The 20865-nt window shown below is 48.2% G+C and overlaps 1 protein-coding gene across 1 annotated transcript in view; it reads right to left on the bottom strand.

The window, feature by feature from the left end:
- kif6 (kinesin family member 6) overlaps nucleotides 1–20343 on the bottom strand; it is a 664853-nt gene extending 644510 nt beyond the window's left edge. Inside the window, exons 1-3 of the mRNA XM_078542714.1 lie at nucleotides 20233–20343; nucleotides 11448–11554; nucleotides 3375–3449 (exon numbers count right to left, since the gene is read on the bottom strand). Of these exons, the coding sequence (XP_078398840.1) occupies nucleotides 3375–3449; nucleotides 11448–11554; nucleotides 20233–20292 (242 nt within the window). The 5' untranslated portion in view covers nucleotides 20293–20343. The remainder of the gene's footprint in view (nucleotides 1–3374; nucleotides 3450–11447; nucleotides 11555–20232) is intronic.
- Between the last annotated feature and the right edge of the window lie 522 nt (nucleotides 20344–20865).

Below are 20865 nucleotides of genomic sequence, written 5' to 3'. Positions count from 1 at the left end.
GGCAAGGACCGCCTCCAACAAGAGAGAATCCAACCATTGCCCCTTGATGTCCAATGGCATACCATCGCCGAATCCCCCACTATCAACATCCTGGGGGTTGCCATTGACCAGAAATTGAACTGGATTAGCATATAAATACTGTGGCTACAAGAGCAGGTCAGAGGCCAGGAATCGTGCAACGATTAACTCACATTCTGACTCCCCAAAGCCTGTCCACCATCTACAAGGCACAAGTCAGGAGTGTGATGGAATACTCCTCACTTGCCTGGACGAGCGCAGCTCCAATGCTACACTCAAGAAGCTTGACACCATCCAGGACAAAGCAGCCCGCTTGATTGGCACCACATCCACAAACATTCACTCCCTCCACCACCGACGCACAGTAGCAGTAGTGTGTGCCATCTACAAGATGCACTACAGAAATTCACCAAATCTCCTTCGAAAGCACCTTCCAAACCCACAACCATCACCATCTAGAAGGACAGGACAACAGATAGATAGGAACACCACCACCTGGAAGTTCCCCTCCAAGTCACTGACCATCCTGACTTGGGTTGCAGCGGTTCAAGAAGACAGCTCACCACCACTTTCTCAAGGGCAACTAGGGATGGGCAATAAATGCTGGCCCAGCCAGCGAAGCCCACATCCCGTGAATGAAATTAAAAAAAGAAACTGAACTGAATTAATCATATATATACTGTGGCTACAAGAACAGGTCAGAAGCTCAGAATCCTGCAGCGAGTAGCTCACCTCCTGACTCCCCAAAGCCTGTCTACAATCTACAAGGCACAAGTCAAGGGTACGATGGAATACTCTCCACTTGCCTGGATGAGTGCAGCTCCAACAACACCTAGAAGGACAAAGACAGCAGACACATGGCAACACCACCACCTGAAAGTTCTCCTCCAAGCCACTCACCATCCTGAATTAGAAATATATTGACATTCCTTCACTGTCGCTGGGTCAAAATCCTGGAACTCCCTCCCTAGCAGCACTGTGGGTGTACCTACACCACATGGACTGCAGCAGTTCAGAAGACAGCTCATCACCACCTTCTCAAGAGCAATTAGGGATGGGTAATAAATGCTGGCCTAGCCAGAGAAGCCCACATCCCATGAATGAATAAAATAAAATTTCTATAGATGCTTCCTGACACTAGCCAGTTACTCACAAAGTCTTCTCCAGCCCACGCACAAATGTACCATTTAAGACTCAAATCAAACAGGCATTACTTGTAGCTAGTTAGTAAATAAATAAATGGTTGCAAAGTCAATGGAGGACAGAAAAATATCTAAGGCAAACAAAAACTACTAAACAAAAAAAGAATTGGAAATATGCTGTTGAAAGAGTTTACTTGAACATTACCACCTGTCCAAACACTATTTTTTACTATCCATGATCAACCATAAACTTCTACTTCCCCAAAGTGCTCCAATTTTTGCCATGCACAATGGGTCATTTCCCAACCAAAAATAAGCATTGACCAAAGGCAGATCAAAGTTACTGCATTATAAATCTCAAGGGAACCCTAGCAATGTCATAAAATCCAATTTTAACTAGGGTGTCCAACTGAGGGATGGTGGGAGATGATACAGAGCATGCAACACGCTCGCTTAGCCATACTGACACAAGAATCGCCCCACTTTCAACCATTGGGAATAACTGTCATCTTTATGGACTTACTCCTGCCAAAACCCAGTGGGATTGTTGTACTACAAAGGAGAACAAGAAACCAGGGAGTTACTGCAAGCTGTGTCAGACTGGATTTTGCTTTGCACCAACACACAGAAGCTGCAGCATAAACCCGAAAACGGGGCCTGACCTGACTCTGAAGTGAGGCATGCTGGCACTTCCCTGAAGGAAGCAGTTTCAGTTTGCAACAAAGCTAAAAAGCTGAAGTGCAAATCTTAATCCTGGCCCTGTCTGATTCCACAATGAGTCCTCCTATGATGCTAGAATGCTGTATAAATGCACCAACAGTAGTGTAATTGCAGGCTTAGATGCTGGCTGATTTTTCAACATTTTAAATGTCATGACAGTACAACAATAAGCTCACCTTTGAGATGGAACTGCGAACAATGCACTGGATTAGAGCACTTCATGGAATACTGAAAGTTTAGCGGATCTTCATCATTAACCACTTTTGAATAATTCTAAGACTCACCGAAGTATATAAGACCCTGAATGGTCTTGACAAGGTGGACGTGGAAAGGGTGTTTCCTCTTGTGGGTGAGTCAAGAACAAGGTGGCACTGTTTTAAAATTAGGGGTCGCCCTTATAGGACAGAGATGAAGAGAATTTTTTTCTCTGAGAGGGTTGTGCGACTTTGGAACTCTCTGCCCCAGAAAGCAGTAGAGGCAAGGTCACTGAATATTTTTAAGACAGAGGTAGATAGACTCTTGTCAGACAAGGGAATCAAAGGTTATTGGGTGTAGATGGAAATGTGAAATTCCAAACACAAACAGATCAGTCATGATCTTATTGAATGGCAGAGCAGGCTCGAGTGGCCGAATGGCCTACTTCTGCTCTTATTTTGTATGTTCGTATGTACCATTCACCTGCCCTAAAACGTTTTCATTTTCAAACTGGAATTTCAAATTTGTGAAGTCTCCTTTTTGGTACCTTCAAAGTTGAATTCAAAGGATCAGAATTCAAAGGTTCTCCTCTAGGGATGGGCTAGGAGAAGGGGGAGTGGGGGCGGAAAATGGCATGGTCTTACCACAATCATGCAATTTTACCAGCGGCAGGGAAGGTGGAGGGCAGGCATCCTGCTAAAGGCCAACTGAGCCACTTAAAGAGGCTCTTCCCACCGCCACTGGCATGTCATTAGCAATGAGTGGACATTCCGCCCTGTGGCTACCTGGTGAATCATGGCAGACCCCCTTTGGGCTCAGGAGTGAACACTCCTTCCCCACATTCAGATACTGTGGCCCATGGAGGGGGCCCATGGCAACGCCCACCTGCCTTCACCAACATCCTGCCCCCTTACAAGGGCTAATCAGACAGACCCCGCAGTCTCCAAACCCCACTTACCTAGTCGGGAGGGTAACATACTTTCACATTGTCCTCTTCTTTCAGGTGCAGCCCCAGCAATGGCCACTGATCCTGGTGTTGCTGACGAGACCACTGAGCTGCCAACCCACCAATTCGCAGGCAGCTTCTGGGGGTGGCTAGCTGACCTTTAAAGGGGTGGCAGCCTCAACAACAACTAATTAGTTGCTTGGCCCCCAAAAATACGACTGGAGTCCTGCAAATGGCCAAGGTGGGGTCGTTCATAGGCATTCTGTCTGTTGTCAGGACCCGTGACATATCAACAAAATTCAGCACAAGCTCTCAGTCCCAGATTGAAAAGCTTAAATCAAAACAACACTCACTTTTCAGCCACAGGCTTGGCAATACTTTCAAAAATTTCCTCTTGTTTTGCACCTTGATCAAAGATTTTCCGGAATCTGTAAAATAAATTGTTTTCACCTCAATTATATGATCCTTGATAGAACTTTTTCATAAAAACAATTCCCATCTTCTGCCTGGCTTTTGAAACATACCTGTAAATTCTGAAAATCCTAAATATTGACCCCCCACCACCCACTACCATAGTTAATCCAATCCTAACTTTGCTACATTCTGGGAATTGGATAATTATCTAACAAGAAAAAAATTGCAGAGCTACCAGGAAAAGGCTGGGAAGTGGGGCTAGCTGGGCTGCTCTAAGAGAGCTGGCATGCACACAATGGGCCAAATTGGTCTCCTGCTGTGCTTGAACCATTCTATGGGCGGGATTTTCCCATCCAGGCTCTAAGTGCAGTGGCAGACGTGAAAACCTGCGTTTTTCCCTCCACCCAAATGGAGGGTTTTATCGTCATATTGTCCGCTACCTGCCTTATTAGTTATGCAGGCACAGGAAAAACATCAGATCGCGGGCGAGCGGCCTCTGATTCACCCGCCCCGCCATGATCTCACTGGTACTTCATTCCAGTCACCATATTTAAAGAGCAGCCACGCACAGCTGTCTCACTAAATGCAACGCAGAACTGCTCCACTGAAGACATGGCCCTGAAAGCCAAGAAGACAGCAGCCCTCAAGTTCAGTGACGCATCCCTGGGCCACCTACTGGATGCCATGGAGAACCGCCGCAATGTCCACTACCCCCACTCTGGCTGAAGGAGGTCCACCAACATCGCCACTCCGGCTTGGAAGGCAGCGGCAGAGGTGGTCAGTGCCAACGCTATGCAGAGGTCAGCCATCAGGTGCAGAAAGAGGATGAATGATATCCATTCCACCAGGGTAAGTCAATCACATCATCACTCTCAACTCACCAGTCCAATGGGCAGACATTCACTGGCATCTCACACACTGTCAGCTCAAGGGACCTCGCCACTCACTCTCTCACACGCACCTTCAACTCCATTTGGCCTCTTATCCTCTGAAGCTCACGTCCTCATCCTGTCCATGGCTCCACTCAGCACCCACACATGGAAGGCATCCTTCTCATCTGCCCTGGTATGTGTCCTGCTCATACTCTCTCCATCTGTCTTTATGCAGGACAAGCTTGCACACAATCAACGGGAGGGGTTTCAAACTGGGGGGGTGGAGTAGCCAAGGCTGTGGGAAGGGTTTTGAATGAATATTTTGTCTCTGTGTTTACGAAGGAAAGGGAGGATGTAGATATAGTAGTCCAGGAGGAACACTGCGAGATATTGGACGGGACAGTCATAAAGAGAGAGGAAGTACTCAAAGGGTTGAAATCCTTGAAAGTAAACAAGTTACCAGGGCCAGATGGATTGTTTCCGAGGCTGCTGAAGGAAGTCAGGGGCGAGATAGCAGATGCTCTGAGGATGATTTTCCAATCTTCACTAGATACAGGGGAGGTACCGGAGGACTGGAGAAATTCAAACGTAGTTCCACTGCTTAAAAAGGGATCAAAGGAAATGCCAAACAATTATAGGCCAGTTAGTGTTACATCGGTGGTGAGCAAATTAGTAGAATCAATCCTGAGAGATAGGATTAACTGTCATGTGGAAAGGCATGGACTAGTCAGGGATGGTCAGCATGGATTTATCAAAGGAAAGTCTTGCCTCACAAATCTGATTGAATTCTTTGAGGAAGTGACAAGAAGGGTTGATGAAGGTAGTGCAGTGGATGTTGTGTACATGGATTTTAACAAGGCATTTGACATGGTCCCACATGGCAGGTTGATCAGGAAAGTAAAAACCCATGGGATTCAGGGTAATGTGGCAAACTGGATAAAAGGTTGGCTTTGTAACAGGAAACAAAGGGTAATGGTCAATGGATTTCCTTGCGAATGGAAAGTTGTCTCAAGTGGTGTTCCACGGGGCTCGGTGTTGGGACCCTTGCTGTTTGTGTTATATATTAACGAATTGGACGTGAACGTGGGGGGCATGATTGGGAAATTTGCAGATGACACAAAGATTGGCCCAGTAGTGGATAGTGTAGACAATAGCCATAATCTCCAAAATGATATAGATGGGTTGGTGGAGTGGGCGGTAAAGTGGCAGAAGGATTTTAACATAGAGAAGTGTGAGGTCATACATTTAGGGAGGTCAAATTTATTTAGGGATTACAAAATAAATGGGAATATACTAAGGGGGTAGATGAAGTGAGAGATCTTGGCATGCAAGTACATAGGTCCTTGAAGGCAGCAGTTCAAGTAGACAAGGTTGTAAAGAAGGCATATGGAATGCTCTCCTTCATTGGCAGAGGTATAGAATATAAAAGTAAGGATATAATGTTGGAATTGTATAAAACACTGGTGAGGCCACAACTGGACTATTGTGTGCAGTTCTGGTCACCACATTACAGGAAGGAATTAATTGCTCTGGAGAGAGTGTAGAGGAGGTTTACAAGAATATTGCCAGGGTTAGAAAAGTGTAGCTACGAGGAGAGATTGGATAGGTTGGGGTTATTTTCCTTAGAACAAAGAAGGCTGAGAGGTGACTTGATTGAGGTGTAGAAAATTATGAGGGGAATAGATAGAGTGGACAGGATAAAATTGTTTCCCTTGGTGGAGAATTCTAGAACCAGGGGACATAGATTCAAGATAAGTGGCAGAAGGTGTAGGGGGGACATGAGGAAGAACTTTTTTACGCAGAGGGTAGTGGGTGTCTGGAATTCGCTGCCCAAGTTGGTGGTAGAGGCAGAAACTTTAAACTATTTTAAAAAGTACCTGGATATGCACCTAAAGTGCTGTAAGCTGCAGGGCTATGGGCCGGGTGCAGGAAGGTGGGATTAGAAAGGGCACCTGGGTGTCCTCGGGCTGGCATGGACAAGATGGCCTCCTTCTGTGCTGTAACTTTTCTATGATTCTAGATCAAGGTCCTCACTCCCTATGAGAACCAAGCCATCACACTGGCTGGAGATGACGCAGACCATTCCTGTGGCAATGATGAGGTCGACAACAATCACCCAAGTAAGGATCCTGCACCAGCTCATCCCTCAGACAACCACACTGTGATTACACTGACTGTTTTTCAAGTCACTTGCCACGCACTAATCATCTCTACTTTCTTTCATCGGCACCTCTGCCAAGCGCTTGAGGCTCTCAACCAGCCGGGCCCTCAGCTCGAGCTCCAACGACACCTCAGGTGAGGAATCTGAGGACAGCACCATTGAAAATCTGTCACGGCACTCACCCACACCCTCTACCAGCGCAGACACACACCTCAATTGGACCTAGTCCTAGAGCAGGATTGGGTGCCACAATGTGGTGAGCACAGCGCACAATCTGGTCCACAGCAGGCAGAGGCAGGAACATCCAAGCTCTCCAGCGCTCACAGGACTGCTGAAGGCCAGGATTCTGCTGCAAATCAGATGACAAGCCTCCGGAGTCAGTCCAAATTCGGCTGGGCAAGCTGCAACTACAATCAGGGGAATATCAGGAAGGAATATCAACTGCATTCCTCAAATATCAACAAACGATGGAGGAGTCCATCCGCGTTCAGTCTCAGTTAATAGCATCAACGTGCCAATGCACCGAGGTCAACTCTGGTAGGACGACAGCTGCCATGGAGACCTTGGTCCAGGATATAGATCCTGCACTGCAGCTGGAGCCTCACTTCATCTGTCTAGGCACTGGTGGCATCCATCAGTGGCTATGTGAGAGTGCCGGGGGAGGGGAGGGGTTCAGAGCAGCTGTGTCACTCTTCTCCTCAGGTAGTTAGCCAGGGGAACTCGGGCACCCACAGGAATGAGGACTAGCAGCTGGGCACCCCAGGGCCATCCACCCAGGTGACTCCAGCAGTGTATAATTGGTCCTAATCCTCTCTTCCTGTGACCCCATCAGGTTCAGCTCCACAGGCCAAGGAGAATGTACCTGCCCCACAGCAGGCCGGAGCCCTCAGTCTCAGACCTGCAGAGGACACCCACCAAAATCATCAGACAACAGGGCGTAGCAGTCAGCAGTCTCCTTCCACCTCTGCTGTGGGTGTTGGGAAAGCACCAAGACGTAGCAGTAGGGTCAGGAAGACAAAAGAATATTAGAATCTCATCAGTGGCATGGATGTTAAACACACGGGGCAGAATTTTTCCGCCGGCGAGTCGGCGAAAATGACGCGGGGTGACGTCGGGGGGAACCCCCAATGTCATCCCGCCCCATTTAAATATTCAGGAAGGCGGGCGGACAGCGCGATCAGCTGTCCGCCCACCCTGTCAATGGCCAATTGAGGTCATTGACAGGATAATTAAGACAATTAAAGGCCCTGCCCGTCCAACCTTAAGGTTGGTGGGCAGGCCAGGAGCCCCAGCGGGCTTCTGAAAAAACATGAAACCTCATCCACCGGCGGGATGAGGTTTCATGTCTGTTTTAAAAAACTTTAATAAAGTTTATGTGATATTTATTAACATGTCCCATCTCGTGTGACATTGTCACATGAGGGGGACATGTTAATAATTTTTTAATTTTTCTATTTTTCAACTTTCAAAAACTGTCAACGCTCTCCCTGAGGCAGCACTTAGTCTCAGGGAGATGTGCGCTCTTTCACGCACATGCGCGAAAGAGCGCACTCTGACAGTTGGGAAATCCGCACCCCCATCCACCCCCCCAGCACAGGAAGCGCATAGCGCTTCCCGTCGGGCAGTCCGCTGGGTGGGCCTTAATTGGCCCGCCCACTCAAAATGGCGGCAGGGCCCATTTCAGCGGTGGCAATCGGCTGCCCGCCTACCGCCGAGCCAGTGGGGCCCGCCCACCCACCAAGGGCAAAATTCTGCCCATGTACATAGTGTTCATGAATGTAAATAGAATCGCACCCATTTCACAAAACCCCTTGTGTATGTGTCCTCTTTATGATCAGCTGTTTTGTTGTCAATCATGTGTGACACCATGATCCCTCCTTCCACTTATCACCTCTGGTCAATGTTGTATGCTTCCAACTGACCACACTGTGTGCCCCTTCTCAGATTGTTTCTGGCATCAGTTATGCCTCTTCTTTAAAGTAAAGGATACTTGTGGAAGGGAGTTCGTTCTCTCGCTTTGCTGGGTCATGTAACATTAGATATTGGCTGTGTAAGGTTAAGGCTGAGGTGTTCAGCCATCTCCTCGGCATTAATGAAAGGTGAAGGTTTGGTGTGCAAGGAAGGATGTTGAAAAGCATTGAGAAGGCTCACATATACTGCAACTCTATGTTGTGTGTGTCATCTGGCAAGGTTTTCAATCAATGAGCCGAAAATCACAGCCCATATGCGCTCCTGTGTGCCTTGAGCATTGCCCACTTTCCAAGCGTACATCTGATAAGTTCACCTATAAGTGTGACCACCTTCCCAGCTCAATGTGCCGGAACTCTGCCCCTCGCAGCCACGTTATTGCCCTGGCACTCCAACGCTACAACCTTGAGCTTTTCGCACACAAAACACTCATCATAATGTAGGGAAGCAGCACTGTGCCAGACTTTGTGCATAGCATCCCCTCACCTAAACAGTCACTGAGGTCAGTGATAATAAATCTAAATGATGATGTGTTACAGTCAATGGAGCTTTTGGCCATGCTCTCGATGTGCATAAGTGACCTTGGTGGGAAGACAATGTTGAAGGCAGCAATGGCCTAGGAGCCAGAATGCAATGAAGTTGATGTGTGCTCATTGATGTGAACAAAGCCTTACCTTTAGGTCTCCATAGTGTCATTGCTGTACTGAGGTCACAAAGCCCAGGGCTGGCCAACAGGGGAGGCTGTCTGTGTTCAAGGGGAAGCATTTTAATGTGTGGCCAGCAAGTGTCTGAACATGGTTATCCTCAGGCCATCAATCTATATGGAAAGGTCAGGCTAAATGTAGACCTGCAGAGTGCTGGACGTCAATGTTATGGAGATGAAGGTGACACACAACACTGAGTCATCTCAAAATGCATGAGTAATCCCCTCGGCTGTTATCGCCAGTATCAACATCAAGGCGAGTCATAAAGCGTTATCCTGTTGCTGAAGATGGACCTCCTTGAGGACCTTTGTCAGACTGAGGGCATACAGCTACAGGCACACTGAGGATGTAGAGCAGCTCCTGCCTCTACTAGGCTGCTGTGGCGACGCTTGAAAAGGCAGCACCTTCTAACATCTGATGCCGGATGTCAGTTAGAACCTTAGCTCAACAAGGACATATGCTCCAGAGGCCACATCATCCTTCAAAGCAACAGGACAACATGAGCTTGATGTTTAAGTGTTCACTCTCCGATTGAAGTGGATGGGAGGGAGAGTCACGCTGATGTTCATTTGGGCCCATGATGGAGGGCACTTGTCCAAGAGGAGTCTTACTCCTAGTCATCATCCTCCTCGTGAAATCCGGTGGCTATGAGGGCCTCACATGCACACCTGCCTCATCTGGCCCGTGCAATGGCATCTTCCCCTGCAGCTTCAACCTCCTTGACCTCATCACCCTGATCCCTTTTGATGTTATCCTCATCAGAGGAGATGTGCAACTCCTCCATGTTGGCATCTAGTAAGTCCTCCCCTCTTTGCAGTGCCAGGTTGTGCAGCGCGCAGCAATCCACGATGATCTGAGAGACTCTCTGGGGACTGAACTGAAGTACTCTGCCAGATCTGTCGAGGCATTAGAATTACATCTTTAACATGTCAATAGTCTGCTTCACCAATGTTCAGGCAGTGGTATGAGCTTCATTGCGCCTCCTCTCAGCAGATTTTATGGCTGCCGCATGGGCATCATTAGCCACGTCCTTTACAGGTACCCTTTGTCAACATGAAGCCAACCCTGGATCCTGTTTGGTCCCTCAAATATGGCCAGGAGTCGTGGCAGCTTCCTGGGTAAACCTGCAGGATTTGTTCTTGTGGCCACAGACCAGCTAGACATCTATCGAGTGGAAGCCTTTCATGTTTGGAGTGCCTGTTGCCAAGCAGCTTTTATAGCCACACGAGTACAGTTGATGGTACCTTGGGACTTGTGGGAAACCAGAAATCGCAGCAAAGGCCAGTGCTCTGGCATCCTGGCTGGCTTAATTTCTATCGAAGTTAACATGATTGTGGGCCTTGGCAAAAAGGGCGTCCATTACCTGCTGTGTGCACTTGTGCCTGGAAGCTTGAGAGATCCTGCAGCGGTCCCCAGTGGAGCCCTGGAAAATGCCAATCAAGTAGAAGTTAAGAGTAACGGTGACTTTCACAGCAACTGGCAATGGATGTCCTCCCATGGCATCAAATCCTGCAGACTGTGGCAGACGTATGCCACCAGATCCCTGGACATGCGGAGGCGTCGGCGATACTGCCCGTTGCTCATCTGCGGAAAAGACACGCCTTTTCTGTACAACCTCAGTCTCGAGAGCCGCCTACGCGCACCATTCCTGTGAGCCTCAACTGTGTAACTTCATTTGGAGCCCCATCCATCATTCCAGGGTAGTGAAGCAGCTAGGCAATGTGTTCCCAGACACCAGGCAATTTTCGGTTTCACTGGTTCCTGGAGTGTGTAGCTTTGGCAACAAGTGCTAGGAGTGGTCAGCAGCAACTCTACCTCTAAGAAAGCATCTGTCCTGCACTCATCACTTGCCCAGCAGTGTAGCAAAGATCAAAAATAGAGCGTGCAGTAATGCAGAGGCAAACACACAATCTGACATTGCTACAAAACTTTCAGCCTACTAAGATCTACTCTTTGGTAGTGTGATGAAAGGATCTAATCGATCCAACCTACAGAGACATCACACCAAAAAGCAGATATAAGGGGATATTTACTGATAAGTCACAAAAAATATGCTACGCCCTGCTATCACAAAGCAGCTAGGGCCAGTTCAAGATCAAGAGAAGCAACACAAAATAGACAGTTTATCTATCAAAATAAAATAAAACACTACCCCTGTGGTTAATTCAGCTACAAATATAAATATAAAGCTAAAAGTCTAAAGCTTTTTCCTCATCTCAGTCAATAAAAGCCTTGATTTCCAGTTTGTAAAGATGATTGCCACTTAATGGTATGATACAGGAAAGATAAATAATATATGGTACTTACTTAAATTTATAGCTTTCTCGTTTGTTATTTATAAATCCATCAGCTGCATCATGTGGCACAACAAACTCCAGCACTGGACCTCCACCATCTTCAGCTAATGAGTAAAGCTACAAAAAACAGACACTCTGGATAATCTCAGCTCCAGCATATTTATCAGCAAAGGAACATGTATTTTCATTATGCTTTCCATGTCCTCAGGGCATTTGAAAGCAAGGGACTCAGTTTAAAAATAAGGACTCTCCCATTTAAGACAGAGGTGAGAAGAAAGTTTTTCTCTCAGGGGGTCATGGGTCTTTGAAACTCTCTTCTCTGGAGAGCAGTAGAGGTAAGGTTATTGAATATTTTTAAGGCAGAGGTAAATAGATTCTTGACTAACAAGGGAGTCAAAAGTTATCAGGGGTAGGCGGAATGTGGAGTTGCGGTTACAATCAGATCTTATCGAATGGCGGAACAGGCTCAAGGAGCCAAATGTCCTACTCCTGCTCCAAATTCATATGCTCGTATGTAAAGTGCTTCACAGCCAATGAAATTGCTAATTTGCATACAGCACTGAGATAAATGAGATAAACATATCACAACTCATTCACATAATCGTCCTGTTCTTGTTAACCTATAGCAACACAACAATTTTTAAAATTTTCACATGCATTTGATGATTTTGATTGAGGTATAAATGGAAAGGAAGTGGCTTAGTGGTATTGTCATTGAACTAGTAATCCAGAGATACAGGGTAATTCTCTGGGGCCTTGGGTTTGAACCCCACCACGACAGGTGGTGAAATTTGAATTCAATAATCTATCTGGAATTAAGTCTAATGATGACCACGAAACCATTGTCGATTGTTGTAAAAACCCATCTGGTTCACTAATGTCCTTTAGGGAAGGAAATCTGCAGTTCTTCTGGTCTGGCCTACATGTGACTCCAGATCCACAGCAATGCGGTTGACTCTTAAATGCCGTCTGAAATGGTCTAGCACTTAGTTCTCAAAGGTAATTAGGGATGAGCAATAAATGCTGGCTGAGCCAGTGATGCCCCCATCCCCTGAACAAATAAAAAAAACAACAGAGAACCTCCTACCCTTCTTCAAACAGGGGAACCTCAGTTTACCATCTCATTCAAAAGATGCACACCAATGCAGTACTCCCTAAATTTTGCACTTAAACCTATATGATGAACAATGTGGCTCAGCTCAGTTCCTCTCGAGCTAGCATTCACATATGTTCAGGTCCAGGCAATGAGCAATCTACTTCTTTTCGACTGCTGACCCGCCCCTCCCTCCTATTTTTGGCAAATGCACAAAATGAGGATTCGATTCGCCTAGCCCTTCTACGTTAAAACTCAAAACCAAAGCTAATTGCACCTGCTTAGTGGTTAGGTCTAAGATTACTCAATGCGTTGGGATCCTGCTGAATGTAAATTGGCAGCAGCATTCCCCAAACAACAGTAATTCATTGGCAGTGAAGCATTTGAATCCTGTTAGGATGCTTGAACCCACCAGAGGCGAAGGGGATAAGGGCTAGCTCGGTAGAAAGACACAGAATTGGAAGGGTAGGGGGTGTGAAAAAGTGGAAGGGTGCAAAAGTGCTGAGGGAGAGGGGACAGAAACAATGAGGGGAGAAAAAAAAGGGAAAGGTGATAGAATAGGGACGGGGAAATGGAGGATAAAATAGTCAGCATAGCAATCCATCAAGGGGATCATACAAAAACCGATGCAACAGAAGACTGGCTAACCCTGCATAGCATGTGTTCCCAAGCTGCGTCCTCGGAATTGTCAGCGATTTTCATTGAAGCTGTGGGATACAGGCCACAACCTCATTTAAATTTGATCATAGCCAAAGCGTTATGCCAGCACAAGGCTTTAAGAGAGCTAGTTTATAAAGGAAATGAACCGCACCACCACCACCGACCCCTCCAAGTCAATTAGGCAGCTTTACAATGTGGAATACATCAGCAACAAAGCCCTTCTTATGGAAAGAAAGCTCTGTACGTCCCCAGAGTTAAAAAGTGACATGGCAAAACCAAGCCAAATAGGCTAACTGATCATGTTCAAAGGTAAATCAGACTTACACAGAAATATTTTACAGCCATAAAGAAAATAGTCCTCAGGAGAATAGTATAAATCTTGGTTAAAGGCAATGAACACAATATCAGAATCAGCCATTTGGACATTAGAGTGGATTACTATCCTTGTAATAAAGGTCTTTTTCAGCTATTTTAAGAGTCAAAGAACCGTTAAACAATCCCTCAGAGCAGATTTGGGTAAACTCCCAGGGTAGAAGTTCGAAATGGATATTTTGCATCTGTCTTCACTACAGAAGATAATGCTACATTAACAATATATCATGAGGTTGATACTAAAGTTGAAAGTACAAAAATGGAGTTGGATATAATCCTGGCCAGATTAAAGGATCTCCCAACAAAAGATTGTGCTGCTGACCATGATGCCGTTCACACAAGGATGCTGAAAGAAATAAGCCCCTTGTCACAAATTTAACAGTGCACTAGAGTCCCCACGGACCAGCACAATGTGGTGCCAATATTTAAAAAGAGCAATAAGTCAGGACCAGGAAACTGCAGGTCTATTAGCACAATTTTGACCACAAGCAAATTACTCAAAGAAATCATTAGAGATTCCTTGACAGAGAAAAGGTTACTGATAAGTCGAAACACGGTTTCTGGTGCAATTTGGTTGAATTTTTTGAACAAGTTACTACAACAACTACTTGCATTTTTATGGCAAAGGCGTTCTGAGGCATTTCAAAGGAGCATTGTCAGACACAAACTGACACCGAGCCACATAAGGAGGTATTAGCAGAGGTGGCTAAGAGGTGGTTCTACAAAACCAAATTAAAGAAGCAAGGGGTCAAGAATTGGAGAGGTTTAGGGAGGAAATTCCAGAGAGCCTAAACAGCCGACTGCCTGTAGAGCAATATAATTCACGGATGTGCAAAAGGCCAGAATTGGAGTAGTGCAATTACCCCAAAAGATTGTGAGGCTGGAGATTATTTTTTATATTCAATCACAAGATGTGGGCTTCACTGGCTGAGCCAGCATTTATTGTCTATCCCTAGTTGCCCTTGACAAGGTGGTGAGCTGCCTTCTTGAACTGCTGCAGTCCATATGGTGTGGGTACATCCACAGTGCTGTTAGGAAGGGAGTTCTAGAATTTTGACCCAGCAACAGTGAAGGAACGGCGATATATTTCCAAGTCAGGATGGAGAGTGACTTGGAGAGAAACCTCTAAGTGGCGGTGTTCCCATCTATCTGCTGCCCTTGTCCTTCTAGATGGGTAGTGGCTATGCCTTTGGAAGGTGCTGTCTAAGGAGCCTTGGTGAATTCCTGCAGAGCACCTTGTAGATGGTACACACTGCTGCTACTGTGCGTCGGTGGTGGAGGGAGTAAATATTTTGGATGGGGTACCAATCAAGTGGGCTGCTTTGTCCTGGACAGTGTCCAGCATCTTGAGTGTTGTGGGTGCTGCACTCCAGGCAAGTGGAGGGTATTCCTATACACTCCTGACTTGTGCCTTGTAGATGGTGGACAGGCTTTGGGGAGTCAGGTAGTGAGTTATTCGTCACAGGATTCCTAGCTTCTGACCTGCTCCTGTGGCCACATTATTTATATGGCTAGTCCAGTTCAGTTTCAGGTCAATGGTAACCCCCAGGATGTTAATAGTGGGGGATTCAGTTACAGGAATGCCATTGAATGTCAGAGGCGATGGTTAGATTCTCTGCAGGGTGGTCATTGCACTTGTGTGGCACAAATGTCACTTGCCACTTGTCAGCCCAAACTTGGATATTTTCCAGACCTTGCTGCATTTGGACATGGACTGCTTCAGTATCTGAGGAGTTGCAAATGGTCCTGAACACTGTGCAATCATCAGCGAAGATCCGCACTTCTGAACTTATGATGGAAGGAAGGTCATTCATGAAGCAGCTGAAGGTGGTTGGGCTGAGGACACGACCCTGAGGAACTCCTGCAGTGATGTCCTGGAGCTGAAATGACTAACCTCCAACAACCACAACCATCTTCCTTTGTGCTAGCTATAAGTCAAACCAGTGGAGAGTTTTCCCCCGATTCCCATTGACTCCAGTTTTGCTAGGGTTCCTTGATGCCACACTCAATCAAATGCAGCCTTGATGTCAAAGGCAGTCACTCACACCTCACCTCAGGAGTTCAGCTCTTTTGTCCATGTTTCAACCAAAACTGTAATGAGGTCAGGAGCTGAGTAACTCTGGCGGAACCCAAGCTGTGAGTCAGTGAGCAGGTTATTGCTAAGCAAGTACCACTTGATAGCACTGTTGATGGCCCCTTCCATTACTTTACTGATGATTGAGTAGGTTGATGGGGCAGTAATAGGCTGGGTTGGATTTGTTCTGCTTTTTGTGTACAGGACAGACCTGGGCAATTTTCCACATAGCTGGGTAGATGCCATCGTTGTAGCTGTACTTGGCTAGGGGCGCGATAAGTTCTGGAGCACAAGTCTTCAGTACTACTGCCGGATAACTGTCAGGGCCCATGGCCTTTGCAGTATCCAGTGCCTTCAGCCACTTCTTTACATCACGTGGAGCGAATTGAATTGGTTGAAGACTGGCATCTGTCGTGCAGCGGAGCTCAGGAGGAGGCCGAGATGGATAATCCACTCGGCACTTCTGGGTGAAGATTGTTGCAAATGCTTCAGCCATATCTTTTGCACTGATGTGCTGGGGTCCCCTATCATTGAGGATGAGTTTATTTGTGAAGCCTCCTCCCCCACCATTCACAACTACAGGCCAGTGAGTCGCACGTCAGTGGTAGGGAAACTATTGGAGAAAATTCTGAAGGAGAGAATCTATCTCCACTTGGAGAGGCAAGGTTTGATCAGGGATAGTTAGCATGGCTTTGTCAGAGAGAGGTCATGCCTAACAAATGTGATTGAACTTTTTGAGGTGACCAGGTGTGTAGATGAGGGTAGTGCAGTTGATGTAGTTTATATGGATTTCAGCAAAGCCTTTGACAAGGTCCCACATGGGAGACTTATAAAGAAGGCAAATGCACATGGGACACAGGGCAATTTGATACGGTGGATTCAAAATTAGCTTAGTTGTAAGAGACAGAGGGTGATGACAGAAGCATGCCTTAGTGACTGGATGCCAGTGTCCAGTGGCGTACCACAGAGATCTGTGCTCGGTCCCCTATTATTCTCATTTATATAAACGACATAGATGACTATGTGGGGGTAGGATTAGTAAGTTTGCGGATGACACAAAGATTGGCCGGATGGTTAACAGTGAGGTTGAGTGTCTTGGGCTACAGGAAGATATAGACGGGATGGTCAAATGGGCAGATAAGTGGCAGATGGAATTTAACCCTGAAAAGTGTGAGGTGATACACTTTGGAAGCAATAATTTGGAAGGAAATATTCAATGAACAGCATGACACTAGGAAGTTCTGATGAACAAAGGGACCTTGGCACATGTGTCCATAGGTCTCTGAAAGCGGAGGGGCATGTTAGTGGGTTGGTGAAAAAGGCATATGGGACACTTGCCTTTATCAATCGAGGCATAGATTACAAAAATAGGGAGACCATGTTGGAGTTGCATAGAACCTTGGTGAGGCCACAGCTGGAGTACTGTGTGCAGTTCTGGTTGCCACGTTATAGGAAGGATATGATGGCACTGGAGTGGGTGCAGGGGAGATTCACCAGGATGTTGCCTGGGATGGAACATTTAAGTTATGAAGAGAGGTTGGATAGACTTGAGATGTTTTCGTTGGAGCAGAGAAGACTGCGGGGCAACCTGATTGAGGTGTACAACATTATGAGTGGCAAGGACAGGGTGGATAGGGAGCAGCTGTTCCCCTTAGTTGAAGGGTCAGTCACGAGGGGACATAAGTTCAAGGTGAGGGGCAGGAGGTTTAGGAGGGATGTAAGGAAAAACTTTTTTACACAGAGGATGTTGACGGTCTGGAATGTGCTGCCTGGGAGGGTGGTGGAGGCGGGTTGCCTCACATCCTTTAAAAAGTACCTGGATGAGCACTTGGCACATCATAACATTCAAGGCTATGGGCCAAGTGCTGGTAAATGGGATTAGGTAGGGTGGTCAGGTGTTTCTCACGTGTCGGTGTAGACTCGATGGGCTGAAGGGCCTCTTCTGCACTGTGATTCTGTGAACTGGATGTGGCAGGACTGTAGAGCTTAGATTTGATCCGTTGGTTGTAGGATCGCTTAGCTCTATTACTTGCTGCTTATGCTGTTTGGCACGCAAGTAGTCCTGTGTTATAGCTTCACCAGGTTGACACCCCATTTTTAGGTATGCCTGGTGCTGCTCCTGCCCTCCTGCACTCTTCATTGAACCAGGGTTGACCCCCTGGCTTGATGGTGATGGTAGAGTGGGGGCTATGCCAAGCCATGAGGTTACAGATTGCATTCAAGTACAATTCTGCTGCTGCTGATGGCCCACAGCGCCTCATGGATGCCCAGTCTTGAGCTGCTTAATCTGTTTGAAATCTATCCCATTTAGCATGGTGGTAGTGCCACACACGCCGGAGGGTATCCTCAATGTGAAGGCGGGACTTCATCTCCACAATGACTGTGTGGTGGTCACTCCTTACAATACTGTCATGGACAGATACATCTACGGCAGGCAGGTTGGGTGAGGATGAGATCAAGTATGTTTTTCCCTCTTGTTGGTTCCCTCAGCACCTGCAGCAGATCCAGTCTAGCAGCTATGTCCTTTAGGACTCAGCCAGCTCGGTCAGTAGTGGTGCTACCGAGCTACTATTGAAGTCCCAGTGTACATTCTCGGACTACCCTCAGTACTGTATGATTCCATACCTGTCAAGTATGATTCCGTGAGGATGACCATGTCAGGCTGTTGCTTCACTAGTCTGTGAGACAGCTCTCGCAATTTTGGCACAACGCCCCAGATGTTAGTCAGGTGGGCTTTGCAGGGTCTAAAGGAGTTGTCATTTCCGATGTTAGGTTGTCCGTCCAGTTTCATTCCTTCTGAGGCAATTGTCAAGGTTTGATAAAACTGTGTGGCTTTCTAGGCCATTTAGAGGGCAATTACGAGTCAACTGCATTGCTGTGGGTCTGGAGTCACATGTAGGCCAGGCCAAGTAAGGACAATTTTCTTCCTAGGGACCAGATGGATTTTTACAACAATTTACAATGGTTTCATGGTCATCATTAAACTTTTAATTCCAGGTTTTTATTGAATTCCATAACAGGATTCAAACCCAAGTCCCCAGAGCATTACGCTGGATCTCAGCCCAGCAACAATATCACTATGCCATCGCCCTACCCATGAGATTAGAAGGGGTAAGGCCATGGTGGGGCTTGAAAAAAAGATGAAAATTTTAAAACTCGTGGTGTTGAATTAGGTTAGCAAGAAAAGGGTAATATGTGAATGAGTTGTAATGAGTTAGGATCCAGGCAGTAGAGTTTTAGATGAGCTCAAGTTTGTGGAGGATCTAAGGCCGGCCAGGAAAACCACTGGAATAGTCAAATCTGGAGGTAGGAAAGAAATGGATGAGGGCTTCAGTAGGTGAGCTGAGCCAGTGGGAGAGACCAGTGATGTTACAGAGGTGGATGTCGGCCTCCTGAGTTATGGAGAGAGCATGGGCCTGGCAATTCAGATCAGGGTCAAATATTTGACCCAGTCAATTGACAAATTGTCAGCGGGGATATTTGACCTCTTCAGGGATCCTTCGAGGACATTCCTAAAGCTTTTCCACTGTCTTCCTGGGAGTCTCCACCATGACCGAGTTCCAAGCAGAACAGTTGCTTCAGGAGTCTGGTGTAAGGCTTGCAAGCAACACGTCCTGCCCAGCAGAGATGTTTTTGGGTGATTAATTAATACCTTGATGCTGGCAAAGTTGGCTGCTGTAGGACTGTCTTTCTTGCCACCAAATTTGAATGGGGGAGGGCAGGCCCTGAGGAGCCGGGGCTGGGGGGGCCACAGGGCCGCACGAGAACGGGGCGGGCGGGGGGGGGGGGGGGGGGCGGCGGTAGTGTGAAGGAGTGGCAGGAGGGTGGGGGGAGAGTTGGTGGGGGGGGGGGGGGCGTGAAGAGTGCGGGCGGGAGGGGGGGGCGTGAAGAGTGCGGGCGGGAGGGGGGGCGTGGAGAGTGCGGGCGGGAGGGGGGGCGTGAAGAGTGCGGGCGGGAGGGGGGGCGTGAAGAGTGCGGGCGGGGGGGGGTGAAGAGTGCGGGCGGGGGGGGTGAAGAGTGCGGGCGGGGGGTGGGGTGAAGAGTGCGGGCGGGGGGTGGGGTGAAGAGTGCGGGCGGGGGGGGGTGAAGAGTGCGGGCGGGGGGGGTGAAGAGTGCGGGCGGGGGGGGTGAAGAGTGCGGGCGGGGGGGGCGGGGGTGAAGAGTGCGGGCGGGGGGGGCGGGGGTGAAGAGTGCGGGCGGGGGGGGCGGGGGTGAAGAGTGCGGGCGGGGGGGGGGCGGGGGTGAAGAGTGCGGGCGGGGGGGGGCGGGGGTGAAGAGTGCGGGCGGGGGGGGGGCGGGGGTGAAGAGTGCGGGCGGGGGGGGGGCGGGGGTGAAGAGTGCGGGCGGGGGGGGGCGGGGGTGAAGAGTGCGGGCGGGGGGGGGGGGCGGGGGTGAAGAGTGCGGGCGGTGGGGGCGGGGGTGAAGAGTGCGGGCGGGGGGAGCCCGGGGAGCAGGGTGGATACGCTGACCTTCTCCCCTCCATACTCCCGGGCTGTCCCCGCAGCCGGTGAGAGTAAGACGGCCACACCGGGCAGCAGTGCCGGGTCTCCCGTTCCCTCCTCCCAGGCAGCGGCAGCTTCGCTCCACATTACTCACCGCAATCGGTTTCTTGGTGGGCCGGAGCCTCGCGTAGATCTGAATTGTCTGTTTGACCATGGCCTGAGAGTGAGAGGAGGGCCAGGCCCGTCTCCCTAACAACCGCCACAAGTAAACTACCCAGAGCCGCTGCCCCAGCAACAGCATCGGACGCGCCTATTGGGTGCCTTGGTAGTGCTGTCAGGGGCTTTTTCAGGTATCACGACCGTTCATTGGTTTCCCAGGAGAGAAGTGGGCGGGGCCTGAAAGGAGTGGTGTCGGTTGAAAGCGGCACGCGCCAGGCTGTAGCCTAGAGCACGCGAGGCTTCTCAGGAGGACGGAATGGAACATAAAGATAAAAACAAAAAGCTACTGCGGATGCTGGAAATCCAAAACAAAAACAGAATTACCTGGAAAAACTCAGCAAGTCTGGCTGCATCGGCGGAGAAGAAATCAGTTAACGTTTCGAGCCTTCGGCAGAACTGGAGCATAGTTAGAAGAAGGGAGAAATATAAATTGGTTTTGGGTGGGCGGGGGGGGGGGGGGCGGAGAGACACGTTGAGGGTGTGGTGATTGTGGAGATACGCAAGCAGTGATAGGAGCAGATAATCAAAAGATGACACAGACAAAAGGGTCAAAGAGGTGTTGAAGGTG

The sequence above is a fragment of the Cetorhinus maximus genome, chromosome 5 (genome assembly GCF_964194155.1).
Source record: "Cetorhinus maximus chromosome 5, sCetMax3.hap1.1, whole genome shotgun sequence".
NCBI classification, from domain to species: domain Eukaryota; kingdom Metazoa; phylum Chordata; class Chondrichthyes; order Lamniformes; family Cetorhinidae; genus Cetorhinus; species Cetorhinus maximus.
The sequence above is the reverse complement of the archived record's forward strand: the minus strand, read 5'-3'. Positions and strand labels throughout refer to the sequence as shown.